Below are 16205 nucleotides of genomic sequence, written 5' to 3' on the forward strand. Positions count from 1 at the left end.
TGCTTTGTAACAATCATTCCAACATAATTACTCTTGTTCCATAAATCTTTAACACTGTAACAGTAATTTTGGAATATTATATTTTATGATAATATTCTTCATTCTTCTTCTATATCTTACTTTTATTAGAACTCCCACAAATATTTTTTTATAATTATTATTATTATTAGTTAATAATATAATTATTACTGATAAAAGATAAAAGTTTTCAGTACTATAACATGAAAAATGTCCATGTTTTCAGTCATCTAAGTTTTCAAATAGCCAGATTTGTTCTAATATGGTTAAATTGGTGCATCTGCTGAAAGAAAGAAAGTGGAAGATGATTGGTGGTGGAATTAACGTGCATCTAAGCTTAAATGTCCTGGGTTGAGTGTGTGTTGGTGTGTGTGTGTGTGTGTGTGCGGCTGGTTTCAGCCACAGCGGCGCGAGCAGGCTCTATTTCAGGCCCCAGGCTGAAGCTTTGTCACTTAGAGGCCTAATCTCCTGCTCCTCATAGAGATGCAGTAATCTATAGTACAGGATTAAACTCAGCACCAGCACAGACCACACAGACCCCTCACTGAGCAGCCCACCCACTTTCATTCACACACTCACCCACTGACTGATCCACCATAAACACAGACATCACTCACTAAATTAAAATAATCATCAAAATCACTTTATTAACTGCATTAGCATCAATCAAATATTTCGCCACTTTTAGACTCTGTGGCCCGTTTTTCTGCGCTACAACTGAACACTCTCACCTCTTTTAGACTCTTTGGCCCTTTTTTCTGCGCTACAACTGAGCACTCTCTCCGCTTTTAGATTCTTTGGCCACTTCTTTTGCGCTACAACTGAGCACTCTCTCCGCTTTTAGACTCTTTGGCCCGTTTTTCTGCACTACAACTGAACACCTTCTCCGCTTTTAGACTCTTTGGCCCGTTTTTCTGCACTACAACTGAACACCTTCTCCGCTTTTAGACTCTTTGGCCTGTTTTCTCAGCTACAACTGCGCACCCTCTCCGCTTTTAGACTATTTGGCCCGTTTTCTGAGCTACAACTGCTCACCCTCTCCGCTTTTAGACTATTTGGCCCGTTTTCTGAGCTACAACTGCTCACCCTCTCCGCTTTTAGACTCTTTGGCCTGTTTTCTCAGCTACAACTGCGCACCCTCTCCGCTTTTAGACACTTTGGTCCGTTTCTGACACCTAGCGTTCAAACTTTGACTCTCACATTATAAAAAACGACTTAAAAACCTTTGTAAAATACCCCTAGTTTGGACACCCCTGGTCTACATCATAGGTTGGCAATAGGTGGCCCGGGGCCAGATGTGGTTTTATAGTTGTTAGAACTATAAAAAAAATAAAAAATAAAATGCTTCTCTGGCGAACTTTAGTTTACACGCCTTCCCGTCTCTCTATCGCGCTCGGCGTGTTTTTTTTATTTTCCACCCGTTCTCGTTTTTTCACCCGTTCTCGGGCTCCCTATCTCTTTCTAAGGTGTTTTTTTCCTGCCTGTATCTTCGCACTGCGAACCTGACGAATCGGGTTCGATCCCCGCGTGAGGAGCGCTGTGTTCATTTATTTATTTTTTTCCTTTCGTCCTGGGTTTAACTGCTTCATTTTCCAAAAACAGATTTATTTTTTTGTGGCCCGCCACCTAATGGCTTGGAAAATATCTGGCCTGTGACCAAAACTAATAACTAACTAATTGCCGACCCCTGGTCTACATGCCACCATATACTCATCCAGCTAAACCTACAGGTGCATCTCCAATTGAAGTTGAAAAGTGACCTTATGTCAATAATTCAGTAATAAAATGTGAAACTATTTTACACTTTTATTTATTTTATTGTTGATGATTATGACTTACACTCAATGAAAACCCAAAAATCTGTGTCTCAGGAAAATTATATAAGATTATATAATTACATAAGCCCAATTGGTATTTTTGGCAGTGTGGGCAGTGTGCCAACTCCTGCTGGAAAATGAAATCAGCATCTCCATTAAAGTTGTAATCAGCAGAGGGAAGCATGAAGTGCTGTAAGATTTTTTTCTGGAAAAACACTGAACTGACTACAGACTTGATAATAAAACACAGTGGATCAACACCAGCAGATGACAGTCATGTCTCTCCAAATCATCACTGATTGGTGGAAACTTCACACTAGACCTCAAGCAGTTTGGACTGTGTGTTTCTCCTCCACTCTTCCTCCAGACTCTGCTCCCTTGATTTACAAATAAATTGTAAAATTTACTGATGATCAGTGATGGTTTGGTTTGGAGAGATATGTCTGTCATCTGCTGGTGTTGATCCACTGTGTTCTATGTGACACTGATTTTTGGGTTTTCATTGGCTGTAAGCCATAATAATCATCAACAATAAAAGAAATAAACCCTAAAATAGATCACTCTGTGTGTTTAATACATCTATATAATATATGAGTTTCACATTTTGATCTGAACTACTGAAATAAAGTAACTTTTTGTCAGTTTTTCTTTCATAAACAGATAAAAGAATAAAGGATGAATAAAAGGTCTCTTTGAGGTCTCTGGAGCTCTTTTATAACTCAGCCCTGTTACGACCTCACCTTGCCTTCTGAAGGACAGGAAGGTGCGGGTTGGATGAGGACGAGAGATAGAGAGATAGAGATAGAGGTAGAGAGAGAGAGAAAGAGAGAGAGAGAGATTTAGCACTAATTCTGATTCGTGGCTACTGTGACAGAGTCACTCCTGATCCATGCTCGCGGAGCTGTGCGAGGATTTCCTCCGTCAGGAGCTGGACCGCCTCACGCTCTCCACCACAAACCACAGATACTGAGGTAAAATTACAGAAGTCTTTGGTAATCTATTTATTCTGTTTGTTGTTGTTGGGTGAGAAGCATAATGGCAAAAAGGAGGATTTGTTTCAAGGACCCTTTTAGGTCTGCAACGGTGTCAACGCCTCTTTTTTTACATTTAACTAAAATCAATTCTAAATGAAAAATCATTACATAATGTAAATGCATGTATGTATACCAGATGGTTCTATTATATATATATATATATATATATATATATATATATATATATATATACACACAAGCTGAACTCAACTGCTTGAATTTTTGAACCAGGAGTAAAGCAGCATAAAGTTATCCAAAAGCAGTGTGTAAGACTGGTGGAGGAGAGGAGAGAACATGATGCCAAGATGCATGATTAAAAACTGTGATTAAAAACCAACCAGGGTTATTCCACCAAATATTGATTGATTTCTTAACTCTGAACTTTTTTGTTATTTCAGACATTTCTCCTTTTCTGCAAATAAATGCTCTAAATGACAGTATTTTTATTTGGAATTTGGGAAAAATGTCCGTAATTCATAGAATAAAGCAAGAATACAAGTAAATAGCAAAATGTAGAGAAACTGATTCAAAAATTTAAGTGGTCTCTTATTTTTTTCTAGTGCTGTATAAGGCATATAAATTAACAGAACTATTAAAAAATATATATTACCTAATTATTTTTTTTATTAAAAAATCCCATTTACTGGTTGGTTCGTTGGAACGATGTTTCTCTAAATAGGATATAAGATTATCATGATGACTGAATTGACTTTAAAAGATCAAAGAATTTTGAGTTTATGTGAAACTTTAAGAGGCTCTTCATTTCCAGACAGAGTGCTTCAGGTTTCTGCTTTGGTTCTTCTTATTTACAGGAAGATCCTTCACTGTATGCTTTTTCTAAATCAATATAATTTTATACTTTTATACTCTTAATTTTTTTAACGTCATTTAACGTCATAAAACACTGTTCTGGTGATTTCATTTAAGAGAAGAGTGTAAACGGTTAGACTTGACTTTGCAGCTGGACATTGCACTGCATGATAGTACAGTCGGTTTCCTAAGAGAAGCACGAACAGCTCAGTAACCGTGTTTAAGATTAGATCATCTGCGTTACATCAGTGCATTCTGCAACCAGTTGCTACTAATTCACTCCAGAGGGTGATGTCAATCAGCACAAGACTGCGTCTGTGAGCTGAAGTATCAGAACCGAGTCGCTGCGCTTTCCTCCGACTGCGCGCTGTGATTTTACTCGGTTTAAAAAATATATATTACATCAGTTATTTTAAAGACACAGAGTGCAAATGAAAATACAGTACAGTCGGTTTCCTAAGAGAAGCATGAACAGTTCAGTAACAGTGTCTAAGATTAGATCATCTGTGTTACATCAGTGCATTCTGCAACCAGTCGCTACTAATTCTGTAGACCCGTGACCTGATAGTGTCCAGTGACTCCAGTGATAAATGATCTTCTAGTTTATCTAACAAAGTCTTTAAATGGAACAATCTGCATTGCTGGTCCAACATTTGAATCCACTAAGTAAAACACTTTATATACATCAGTTACTTCAAACACAAAGAGTAGAAAGAAATGAAGTGAAGCTCTTATTCTAAAAAAACAAGTGGTTCAGTGGTCTAAAGCCACTATGATTACTGGGAGATTGCTGGTTCGAATCCAGGTCATGTGGCTTGCCATCAGCTGCCGGAGCCCCGAGAGAGCACAATTGGCTTTGCTCTCTCTCTGGGTGGGTACAGTAGATGTCACTCTTTCCCCTCATCACTCCAAAGGGTGATGTCGATCAGCACAAGGCTGCATCTGTGAGCTGATGTATAAGAACCAAGTCGCTGCGTATTTATTTATTAAGGATTTTTAAAATGAGAATCTTTTAATTATATTAAATACCTTCCAATTCCAAAGACTGAATATTCCTAATAGTTAAACGAGTGGTCCAGCAGTCTAAAGCCACTATGATTACTGGGAGATTGCTGGTTCGAATCCCGGTCATGCGGCTTGCCATCAGCTGCCGGAGCCCCGAAAGAGCACAATTGGCTTTGCTCACTCTGTGGGTGGGAACAGTAGATGGCACTCTTTCCCCTCATCACTCCAAAGGGTGATGTCGATCAGCACAAGGCTGCGTCTGTGAGCTGATGTGTCAGAACCGAGTGGCTGCGCTTTCCTTCGAGTGCACTGTGATGCTACTCGGTAATGTTTAAAAAATATATAATACATCAGTTTTATATTATTTATAGATATTTTCCAATTCCTAAGTCTGAATATTGCTAATACTTAAACGAGTGGTCCAGCGGTCTAAAGCCACTATGCTACTATGATCGGAAGAACCCTGGTTCGAATCCCGGCCATGCGGCTTGCCGACAGCTGCCGGAGCCCGGAGAGAGCACAATTGGCTTTGCTCTCTCTGGGTGGGAACAGTAGATGGCACTCTTTCCCCTCATCACTCCAAAGGGTGATGTAGATCAGCACAAGGCTGCGTCTGTGAGCTGATGTGTCAGAACCGAGTCGCTGCGCTTTCCTCCGAGAGCACTGTGATTCTTCTCGGTAATGTTTAAAAAATATATAATACATCAGTTTTATATTATTTATGGATATTTTCCAATTCCTAAGTCTGAATATTGCTAATAGTTAAACGAGTGGTCCAGCGGTCTAAAGCCGCTATGCCACTATGATCGGAAAACGCTGGTTCGAATCCCGATCATGCGGTTTGCCGACAGCTGCCGGAGCCCTTTCTCTGGGTTGGTAGATAGTGCTCTTTCCCCTCATCACTCCAAAGGGTGATGTCGATCAGCGCAAGGCTGCATCTGTGAGCTGATGTATAGCTAATATAGTTACTGTTACTGCACACACACACACACATCTTTACTGAACTAAAAAAAAGAACTCTACTTAGAAAAGATAATAGAAAAATCATCTTTCTGACTGGAACACTGTAAATAGAGTGAAGCTGATACATTTACTGTGTATCTTAGCTGGAGTGAAAGTAAAGCACTGTGAATTAGCCTGCAGGAGGCTGCAGGGAAAGTCAGGATATCAGCAGCTTATTGATCGGATTAAATCATTAGGCCGACAGATGGACGCTGCGCTCTCCGCCGTGCTGGAGGACGGCTTCTGCTTGTTCTAATGCTGTGGTCACCAGCACCGACCCAATGCAAAACTGCCATCTCCAATCTCCAGTTTTAGTTTTGTCCATTATTGGAACTGTGTAGCTGCTTTGTACACTGTGTGTATATATATATATATATATATATATATATATATATATATATATATATATTTCTGAATAAATAGACCAGAAGAAAGACTGTAAAACAGAGGTTCATAAAAAATATATATATATATATATATATATATATATATATATATATATATATATATATATATATATAAAGGAATAGAAATGATCGGCAGCACTGCTTCCTAAGAACAAGAAAATATATATATTTATAAATATATGTACAATCTCCAGTGAAAAAAAACAAATATCTTCATTTTTGACGATTTTTAGTTCAAACATTTTGTCAAAATAGAAATGATCTATATTAACTTCCCCTGAAGGATAAGAAGGTTTAATCGCTCTATATTTGGAGAAGCTTATAAAACTATAAGACTATAAAATCATCTTCTACAGTGAAACACAGACTCTGTAATAGTTTTTCAGATGTACAGAAAAAATAGCAGAGAAACCTTCAGCATTCCCACTTCCAGTTCTACCTTCTAAAAAGCAAAAGCTGGAACCACAAGGAATCAAGTTTATTCAAAGAACAGAATAAAAAAAAACTTCAATTTCACTTTTAGATCAGAAATTAGCACTCCCCTATATACTGTTGTAGCATCATCATCGATTTGAGCATCATCAATTTGTCTTAATGCAATTTTTTCATGACTTATCTGTGACTTAACTGATTATATCTGCCCAACATCTTTTATATAACTCCTATATTAGTAAAATCGAGTGAGAAATCTATAGTAAATTTTAATATTGCAATATATATTCCAGAGAAAAATGGAATTCCAATTGCAATGTCAGATTGTTCCAGTATTTGCCATTTTTTCTTCTTAATCTTAATCTTAAATTCTCTATTTTGCTTCAGTTTGATGGTGACTCCATTTTTTTTAGAGATTTTTTTAAGCAGACTAATAAATGCATATAGCTATAGTACATTAAGTTGCAATAAGTTCATTGCTGATGTGCAAATGCATACGCAAACATAAGTTGTCTAAGACCTTGTAGAAAAGTGCTGCTAATAGAATAAAACAAATTGTGCCAATTGTGCTCTGTCAGGACTCCGGCCGCTTATGGCACGACTGTTCTTGTTATGGGCTGCATAACATCTAACATCTATTAAGCAATGATTCCAGTACACAGCTCTGCCATTTTTGCCCTGGCATCACTCAGGACTGACCAGTGGTAATTGTCAGGCCTGGTTACTGAATTGGATTCCACTGGATTTGCACCAGTATGAGGTCAAGTGTTACAAAGAAGTCTGGAACCGAGACAACTCCAAACTTAGCTCCGACTCTTATTTTAGATGCCCATCTACAGCAGTGGTCACTATTCCTGCTCCTGCAGGGCTTGGCCCTAGCTCTTAGCCCTACCCCTCTGTTTTGGGTGTCCACGCCCAGGTGTAGGGGGTCCGGATTCTTGTTAGGCTAGGATAGAAAGGTGTTAGGGTTACATGCCCCTTCAAACAGAGATTTTTAGAGGCACACTTAAAACAGAGTACTGAAAATCACTGGCGAGATGGCGAAACAACCAAAGAAGCGACCAAAGAAACTAACAAATTTGAGTTTTCCTTGTTAAAAATCACCATAACCTACAATATTATCATAGTTTAATGGGTAGTTTTAATGTTTATGGCCCTTTTCTTCAAAACAAGCAGAAAAATACATACAACATACTTCCAAGTGCAGACCTTCAGTCACAACGGTTGACCTGAAGCCTTGAAACAAAAGCTGTGAGAAGATTAGGCAAGCAGGCAAGCGGTTGCTGTATTAAGCCACATGGCTCTTCCTCACATGGACACTGAAAGATAACAGGTTACAGTAAGGTGACTGACCGCCTGATCTGTGATCTTATCTGATCTAACTGCTGTAGAGACATAGAATCATTGAGTTCCACTGGATTTGCACCAGTTATGGGTTGACCCATGAAGTTTTTTTTTACTGATGTAGCGATGGTTGTGTCAGAATCAGAACTAACACCACCTCTTTTTAATTCTGTTCCTTCTGTTTTTGTTTTTTCAGATATTATTATGAGGAAACCTTTAGAGGATCTCGACCCTGTGTGGAATCAGGGAGCCCATCCTTTCAACCAGGTTTAAGTGTAGGTGGGGCCATGTCTGGTGCTCCATAGGTGTAAGACCTCACACTGGACGGCCACCCATCAACCATGGATCCCACGTTCTCCTGCATAGAGCTGGGGCCAGAGCTCGCCTCTGCGCTGCCGAGTAAGAAGCGGCACCTGAGGCACCATGTGAGGAGGAAGCTGCGTCCTTCACGGGTCCTGGGTTTCGTCCTCAGCTTCTGTGCCCTCGCTCTGCTCCTTTTTTGGAGTGCCTTCAAAGGAACGGCCATGTCTCTGCTCGGCCACCCGGACGATCCGCTGTCCCACAGAACTCTGCGCTCGACCGACGGGGAACGTAACATTTCAGCGGATGTACCGCGTGCCATGGCGTCCGTGATGGAGAACCAAGGGGACTACCCTGAGGACCTGTTCACTCTGGAGGAGAGGCGGCAAGGAGCTGTGGTTCTGCACATGTTCGGCATGCTCTACATGTTCATCGCCCTAGCCATCGTCTGCGACGAATTCTTCGTTCCCGCACTCACCGTCATCACCGAGAAGCTCAAGATTTCTGATGACGTGGCCGGTGCCACCTTCATGGCTGCTGGAGGCTCTGCCCCTGAGCTCTTCACCTCAGTGATTGGCGTGTTCATTTCCCACAGCAACGTAGGCATCGGTACCATCGTGGGCTCGGCTGTCTTCAACATCCTGTTCGTAATCGGGATGTGCGCCTTGTTTTCACGTGAGATCTTGAATCTCACCTGGTGGCCACTTTTCCGGGATGTCTCGTTCTACATCATGGACCTCATAATGCTCATTGTCTTCTTCCTGGATAACTATATCACTTACGTGGAGAGCATTGCGCTTCTATTGGCCTACGTATCCTATGTGCTCTTCATGAAGTTCAATGCCAATGTGGAGGGTTTGGTTAAGGGCTTAATGAACAGAAACCAAGTGGATGAAATCGAAGTCGCCCCAAAGGTAAGTCAGTTGGTGTAGTCTTGTGTGGGAATGTTTGCTTCGCTGGACAAATCCAACGGTTCCCAATCCTGCACCTTCCTGATGCTGCCATACCCGTGCCCTGTCCTGTCCTGTCCTATCCTACCTGAGTTGATGAGTTAAGGGTATGTTAAGACAAATCAGGGTACAAATCTGGCTAAAAATCAGGTGCCTGGCCAAAGAAATTTTGAGTAAGTAGCCTCATAAATCTAATCAAGTGGTTCCCAGTCCTTTTCCTGGAGTACCCATACTATTTTTACCTATTCTACCTGAACAAACTAATGACCCCTTACTTCCCAGTTAGTGAACAAGTATAGGTAAGAAGCAAAGCCAAACTGTGAGCAAAGCAAGGGTACTTCAGAACCATGGCTGTGCACCATTCGGTTTTGTGTCATGTGCTTAGGCAAGGAAATCACATGCAGGCGAGAGGCCGTCACCTGTCCTATCGCCAAGCTCTACTGGATTAGGCATTGGCACATGTGCCACCTGGGACGAAAGAGATGAGAAAAGCCTAAACACCTGTTGGGCATGGAGAGAAAGAAAAAAAAGATTGGGCTGTAGTTGAAGGCCATTGTTTCCAACTCTTGTCTTGAGGTACAAAATAAATTAGCCAAAACTCTCCATGTTCATTTAACACAAACAGTGTCAATTTTATACTGGTGAATATACTGTATACTTCTGTCTTTGAAGCTAACATTTTAATTTCAGATTTCTTCAAGTCTTGTAAAAATGTCAAACTGTATAAGCGCCTCGTTTTTACTGATCATCTGTACAGGGTTGATGAATGCTTGTATAGGGTAGCATTAGCATTACGTCGTGAACAAAACGCTTCTCCTGCAAAGGCCAGCCAATTGGAACAATTCCATAAAGCAAGTGTGTCTATTCTAACGAAGTGATTTAAGTGAATTCAACTGAAACAAACCCACAAGACCCCCAAATATTCAAACATAAGGAAAGATTGTGTATTGTGGAGTGACGTTGTTTGTGATATTGTTATGTTCGAACTATCAAAGACATTGAAACGTTGATAAATAAATGATTGACTACTATTGCCACTAGTATTCCTTATATAGATTAAGCAGAATGCAAGGAGGACAGGTTTTAAAACACGTCATAAAACATGTGATGAGTGTGAAGAGCTTTTTTTTTACACTTTAACTGGGTAATAAGATAATATATTTTATTGTATCGTGATCCATTTTATACAATTTGTTTCGAAGAGCATAATTAGCCCTAGTTAATAGGATGACGTGCTGCAAAAACTGACAGTAAATCACTGTACTGTGCATGAAATGATCTGAGTAGTCAAAACATTGCGGTAAATATTGTGTATCATGTAAATGTCTTGTAAATATCGTGGTACAATATTTTGCAATATTTTTATCGTATCGCCCAGCCCATTAACCAAGCTGTCTAAAAACTCTTCAGCTCTTCACACTCACACAGCTCTCTTTTTTAAACAACAAAAGTGGATTGTGTATGGCATATCGCTCAATCGAAGAACCCTACGTTCAAATACATACATATACGTATATATATATATATATTTAAGAAAGCTCATTGTTTGTACATAGAAAAAACGTTCTGTGCTTATTTATCTCTTCAAAACTTGAAATCCACGCAATTAGCTGCAATCCTACTGCAGGGGCTCTATATATATTTATATTTTGCTTTTTTTTTGTCCAGTCTTTCCGTGTTGCGTTCTGATCTGTACAACCTGCTCCTCTATCTGTCACACAGCTGGAGTCGGATTTGTTGCTTTCCGACGTGGTGTGTCCTTCTTACGGAGCTCAGGTGACTTGAGCTAGCTCCAGCGCTCTAGGCGTAGCAGGCTTATAGATGAGCATAGGGCTTAACACCCGCACAGGAATCCTCAGTAGCTACATTTCTAAACCCGTTATTCGCTAGAATGCTTAGTTTTACCAAGCCAGGGTTGGTTTTTATTCAATCTGGAGGTTTGGGAATATGATTCCAGCAAGCAGTACTTTTAAGATTCAAGAGTTTAAGAGTTATCTGTTCATCACTCAACTTTCGGACACTGTAGCATCCTCAGTAACGTGATCAGCATTTCAGTACAGCCTTCTTAAAGTGGTAGAATATATATTTAAATATATATTCGTACGGTAGAATTGTAGCAGAGACATGACATCAAAGTTTAGATGTATGCACTAGGGGTGGGAATTACAGGGCACCTCACAATAGGATATCATCAAGATACGCTGCCCACGATAGTGATCTTACGATACTGCGATACGCAATATATATCGCGAAACAATTCTTCTCGATACTTCACAGCATCTGTTACTGTGTCAGTTTTACAGATTTTGACAATCAATATATTCTTTATCGCAGATGTATATTTTTATGCTAGTCATTTGATTATGGCAATACAATTTTAATCGAAACAATACAATATATCGCTTTATTGATATATTGTCCCACCCCTAATTATCATTATACTTATACTTATTATGTGTATGCAGTATTTTTTTATTTATGATACTGTTGTCAAGGATCATGTGAAATGAATGAAGAAAATATATTATATCTGAACTAGAGTGTTCACTGTGGCTACTGTTTTAGCTTGAGGCTAACATATTAACATATTAGCATTAGTGACTGTCAGGTGCATCGCTGTAGGTCTTTATGCACAACACAGCTTTTGCTCGAATATTGTAATTTTATAATTTGGTTTGCTTTCTTGTACTAAAGTGCACTATGGCCATATTGCACAGTAGAACAGTTTTCCCTCATTCGCACTTGTTGTGTAGACTTCTCATAGCTTTATTTTTTAAAGAGGTGTAATATAAATATTATATTGACCATTGAGGCATTATAAGGCTCAGTTTAGGATCAGTTTGGTGGCCAGGTTTGGTCTGAAACCCCCTTTCCCTTTTTTTTTGTTGTTTAGCTGATCATAGGCAAGGATGACGTCCAGAGGAACTGGTTCTCTATTGTATGTTGATGACGGTCTTAAAGGTAGCAACATTTTAGGAATTTAGTCTTAAATGCTGCAAATCTGATTGGACGGTGCTTCACTTTGGTACACTTTGATAGTGAACCCACACTATCCACCACTATGGTTTCTATGATCCGGATCGGTTGTTGAGTTCGTTTACTTGGAGCTTTTTCTCCCTTTTTTTGGTTTGGTTTGGTTTCACACAGGCGAAACCTAAACTTAAACTTACCAATATGCGCACCAATAAACTATGCAAGCATATTATCTCCTCTGATTGGCCATAGCTGTCTGCCACACGAGCAAGCAAGTAAATATATCTTATATCTTATCTTATAGTTTTTTCAATGGGACATGCAGTGCACTCTGCACATACCATGTGTGTAAACAGCATGGAGCAGCAGAGACATAGCTGTGGTAATTAGCTGTGGTAATTAGCTGTGGTAATTAGCATTATCTGGCAAATATATCAGATTAAACTGCGCCATATCAGCAGTTTAGCTTAAATAAATGGACTATATTTAATAGTTGGGTCAGATCGAGACCGGATCACGTTCTCACCACAAAATAACCACACCAGTGTTCGTTTGGGAGCGGTCCAAGCCCACCTCCACTAGCAGGTCTCGTCCTGGTTGTTTGGATCTGCACCCGAGTGCGATTACTGTTTTTACACCTGCTGAAATTAACCACACAAACATAGTCCGTTTAAACCAGACCAAATAGTGCTGGTGTGAAAACGCCTTAAAAGTGTTTCTTAAGACAAATAAATTAAACCTACTAAAGTAAAAACTGACTAAAATGACGCTGAAAGACCCAAGAAAACAACAGAGGGAAAAAGAAAGCCGTTGCTCTAAAAAAAGGTTTATTACCAGAAGTTTATTGATATTGCCTTTAGATGCTACATATTTATGTAGTTAAAGCATTTCAAACAGGGTTCTCAGCATTTGTCTCAACATATTGCCATGCGCTCCAATTTCAGGCAAGGGATTTGTCTAAATATTAGGGATTTGCATAGAATATTTGGCAACCAGAATTTTTTAAAAAAAAGTGAATTCATTGAATTCATGCAATGGAGAAAAAAACTAAGCAAAATAAAAAATAACGTAATAAAGTAATGTAAGGACAATCTATGGAAATATTATATTATTATTTTTTTGTATGCATGTGTATAAACTGCAAACCAACAAATATACAACAAAAATACCCTAATATACATAATATATTGCTTTTATTAAGATGTATCAATGTGTTTTTTTTAAGGATTAAAAAATTAACGCATACGACAATATGACATAACCCTAACCTTCTAAACTTTCAATGGAAGTCAATGTAAAAAGAGTTTACAGCTCTGGAAAAAGATAAGAAAACACTTCAGTTTCTGAATCAGTTTCTCTGATTTTGCTATTTATAGGTATAGAGTAAAATTCATATTCAGAGTTGAGTTTAATCAATATTAAGAGTTTAATCAATATTTAAGAGTTGAGAAATCAATATTTGGTGGAATAACCCTGGTTGGTTTTACAGTTAATTACAGTTTTCATGCATCTTGGCATCATGTTCTCTCCTCCCCTCCACCAGTCTTACACACTGCTTTTACACACAAGCAGTTCATTGAGCTTGGTTTGATGTTCAGCTTGTGATCATCCATCTTCCTCTTGATTATATTCCAGAGGTTTTCACGATTTGGTAAAATCAACTCATCCTTTTTAAGTGCTCTCTTATTTTTTTATTTTTCCAGAGATGTATATTCTTTTTAGTGATGCTTTGGAAATACTGTTACTAAATATGGTATATTTTTGCTGCCAAAATTGAAGAACGACAATTAAAAAATATATATATTCTCAAACGTACAGAACTGTAAAAGGATAAGAGATGAAGTTGGGGCTGGAGATGTGAGTGAGGAGCTGGTACAGGCAGTACATGTGCCTTGTGCTGCTCTTTTAGCTGCAGCTCTGGGCTAATCCTCCAGTAAGCGCGTTAGATCCTGTTAGCAAAGCTAAGTATAGCCAGGTGTCACCTGAAGTCAAAACAGCACGACCCTGCCCCTCCGCTGCCAACAAACCACCCACTTTTGCTGGCCTTTCAGTGACGGCTTTTAAGGCTCATTTCAGTGCTGAATATGAATGCATCTTTGGGTCCAACGAGTATAAAAGTGTTTTTTTTTATTTATTTTTTTTTCCTCACCTTAGTTCATGAGGGCTGAACGCCTGCCTGAAATCCCTTTATAATCCAGAATCACCTGCTTACCGTGGGTGACGACGGCAGCCGGAATAAAAAAAGACTCTTAGTGCTTAAGGGAATGACCTGCCTCTCCGAGAACGACTTCTGAGAGACAGCAGTTTGACTTTTTCAGACAGCACTGACTGTCTCTCTCTCTCTTTCTCTCTCACCTCAGGCACTCTTTTTGGGAGCATTTTTTTTATATATAGAGGAAACGGCAGGTCAGTAGTGCTCAATGTGGTTTCCGATACATCGGCTCACAGACGACTCGTGCTGATCGACATCACCCTAGGAGTGATGAGGGGAAAGAGCGCCATCTACTGTACTGTACCCACCCAGAGAGAGAGCAAGGACAAGTGTGCTCTCTTTCGGGGCTCCGGCATCTGTTGGCAAGCCGCATAACCGGGATTGGAACCAGCAATCTCCCGTTAATGGTGGCAGCGCTTTAGATCAGCACAGGACCACTCTGCACCTCTATATCACAATATTAAATAAAAAATACCTTAATACATATAATATATTGCTTTTATCAAGATGTATCAAGGTGTTTATTTTATCGATTCAAAAACGATAATGAATAATTTAGGTTGAATGTTGGTCATGACATCAGATGATAAAAATTATATGTCAGCATAACGTCTAATGCTGTTACATGCCTGCAGGGTAACTGACACAAACACACACACACACACATATGAATATGAATCAGCGACTCAGTTCTGATACATCAGCTCACAGACGCTGCCTTGTGCTGATCGACATCACCCTAGGAGTGATGAGGGGAAAGAGCACACCATCTACTGTACCCACCCAGAGAGAGCAAGGCAAGTTGTGCTCTCTCAGGGCTCCGGCAGCTGACGGCAAGCTGCATGACTGGAATTTGAACCGGCGATCTCCCGATCATAGTTTAGTCTTAAAAAAAATAGTTTAGACTTAAAAGCCCCGCCCACTCAGTCTCTCTCTCTCTCTCTCTCTCTCTCTCTCTCTCTCCTAGATTTAGAGCTGTTCTAATCTTCTTACATTGTTCTCTTAGGTGAACCAAACTCCACTTTCAAGGAGTTTATAAAAATAGAGCCATTTCACACTGAAATGCCAAATGTCATGGGACAGAGACTTCTTTTTTTTTTTTTTTTACATTTGTTTATTAAACAGGAGTTTATATGTATTCAACATTTACAAATAGTACAATGTAGTGCTGGGCGATATGGGAAAAATCATATATCACGATATGGAATTTTTAATATCACGATAACGATATATATATATATCACGATATACCACATTTATTTGAAAAAATTAAAAATAAATGAACAAACACGAAAATGAGGGTATTCAATCTGTAATTTCAGTTCGTTTTAGTTTTTTCTTTTAATTATCTTTTTATTAGTTTCAGTTTCAGAACTTTCACTTTCAGTTTTCGTTATTTCCTTCATTTTTGTTAACAATAATACTTATGGTTACTTATGGTGATTATGGTGATTATCATACTATAGCTTTATATAAAATAAAAATAGTATTAAGAAACAGATGATCAAAATGAAATAGTGAACACTTAAAGCAGTAGCTTAAAGACTATAGAATATAAAGCTTAACCAGCGCTACGAGACGCAACACCTATAGAAGGAAGGAGCAGCGACAGCGTGACGGTTCTAGTGAAATAATTCAAATGTAAAAATACACAACAGAGCGCCGTGTACCACGTAAAATCAGTCCAAGATCCTCACCACAAATAGAAAACCATGATAGAAACCCAACCCTAACGCCAATACATTTTATCCTAGCCTACTTTATATATTTGCATAACTGATGAAATTACCGTAGAAACGATAGGGACACTTTTCTATCGTCCCCACGATATTTATCGTCATATCGCACAGCACTAGTACAATGTATCTTCCCGAATTTGAAATAACACAAATAGTAAACTA

The 16205-nt window shown here is 39.1% G+C and overlaps 1 protein-coding gene across 1 annotated transcript in view; it reads left to right on the forward strand.

Annotated features, from left to right (window-relative positions):
- The first annotated feature begins 2708 nt into the window (after positions 1 to 2708).
- The window catches only part of slc24a2 (solute carrier family 24 member 2), a 33915-nt gene continuing 20418 nt past the window's right edge, over positions 2709 to 16205 (forward strand). Inside the window, exons 1-2 of the mRNA XM_015603191.3 lie at positions 2709 to 2806; positions 8066 to 9083. Of these exons, the coding sequence (XP_015458677.1) occupies positions 8211 to 9083 (873 nt within the window). The 5' untranslated portion in view covers positions 2709 to 2806; positions 8066 to 8210. The remainder of the gene's footprint in view (positions 2807 to 8065; positions 9084 to 16205) is intronic.

This window comes from Astyanax mexicanus, chromosome 25, assembly GCF_023375975.1.
Source record: "Astyanax mexicanus isolate ESR-SI-001 chromosome 25, AstMex3_surface, whole genome shotgun sequence".
Taxonomy (NCBI): Eukaryota; Metazoa; Chordata; class Actinopteri; order Characiformes; family Acestrorhamphidae; genus Astyanax; species Astyanax mexicanus.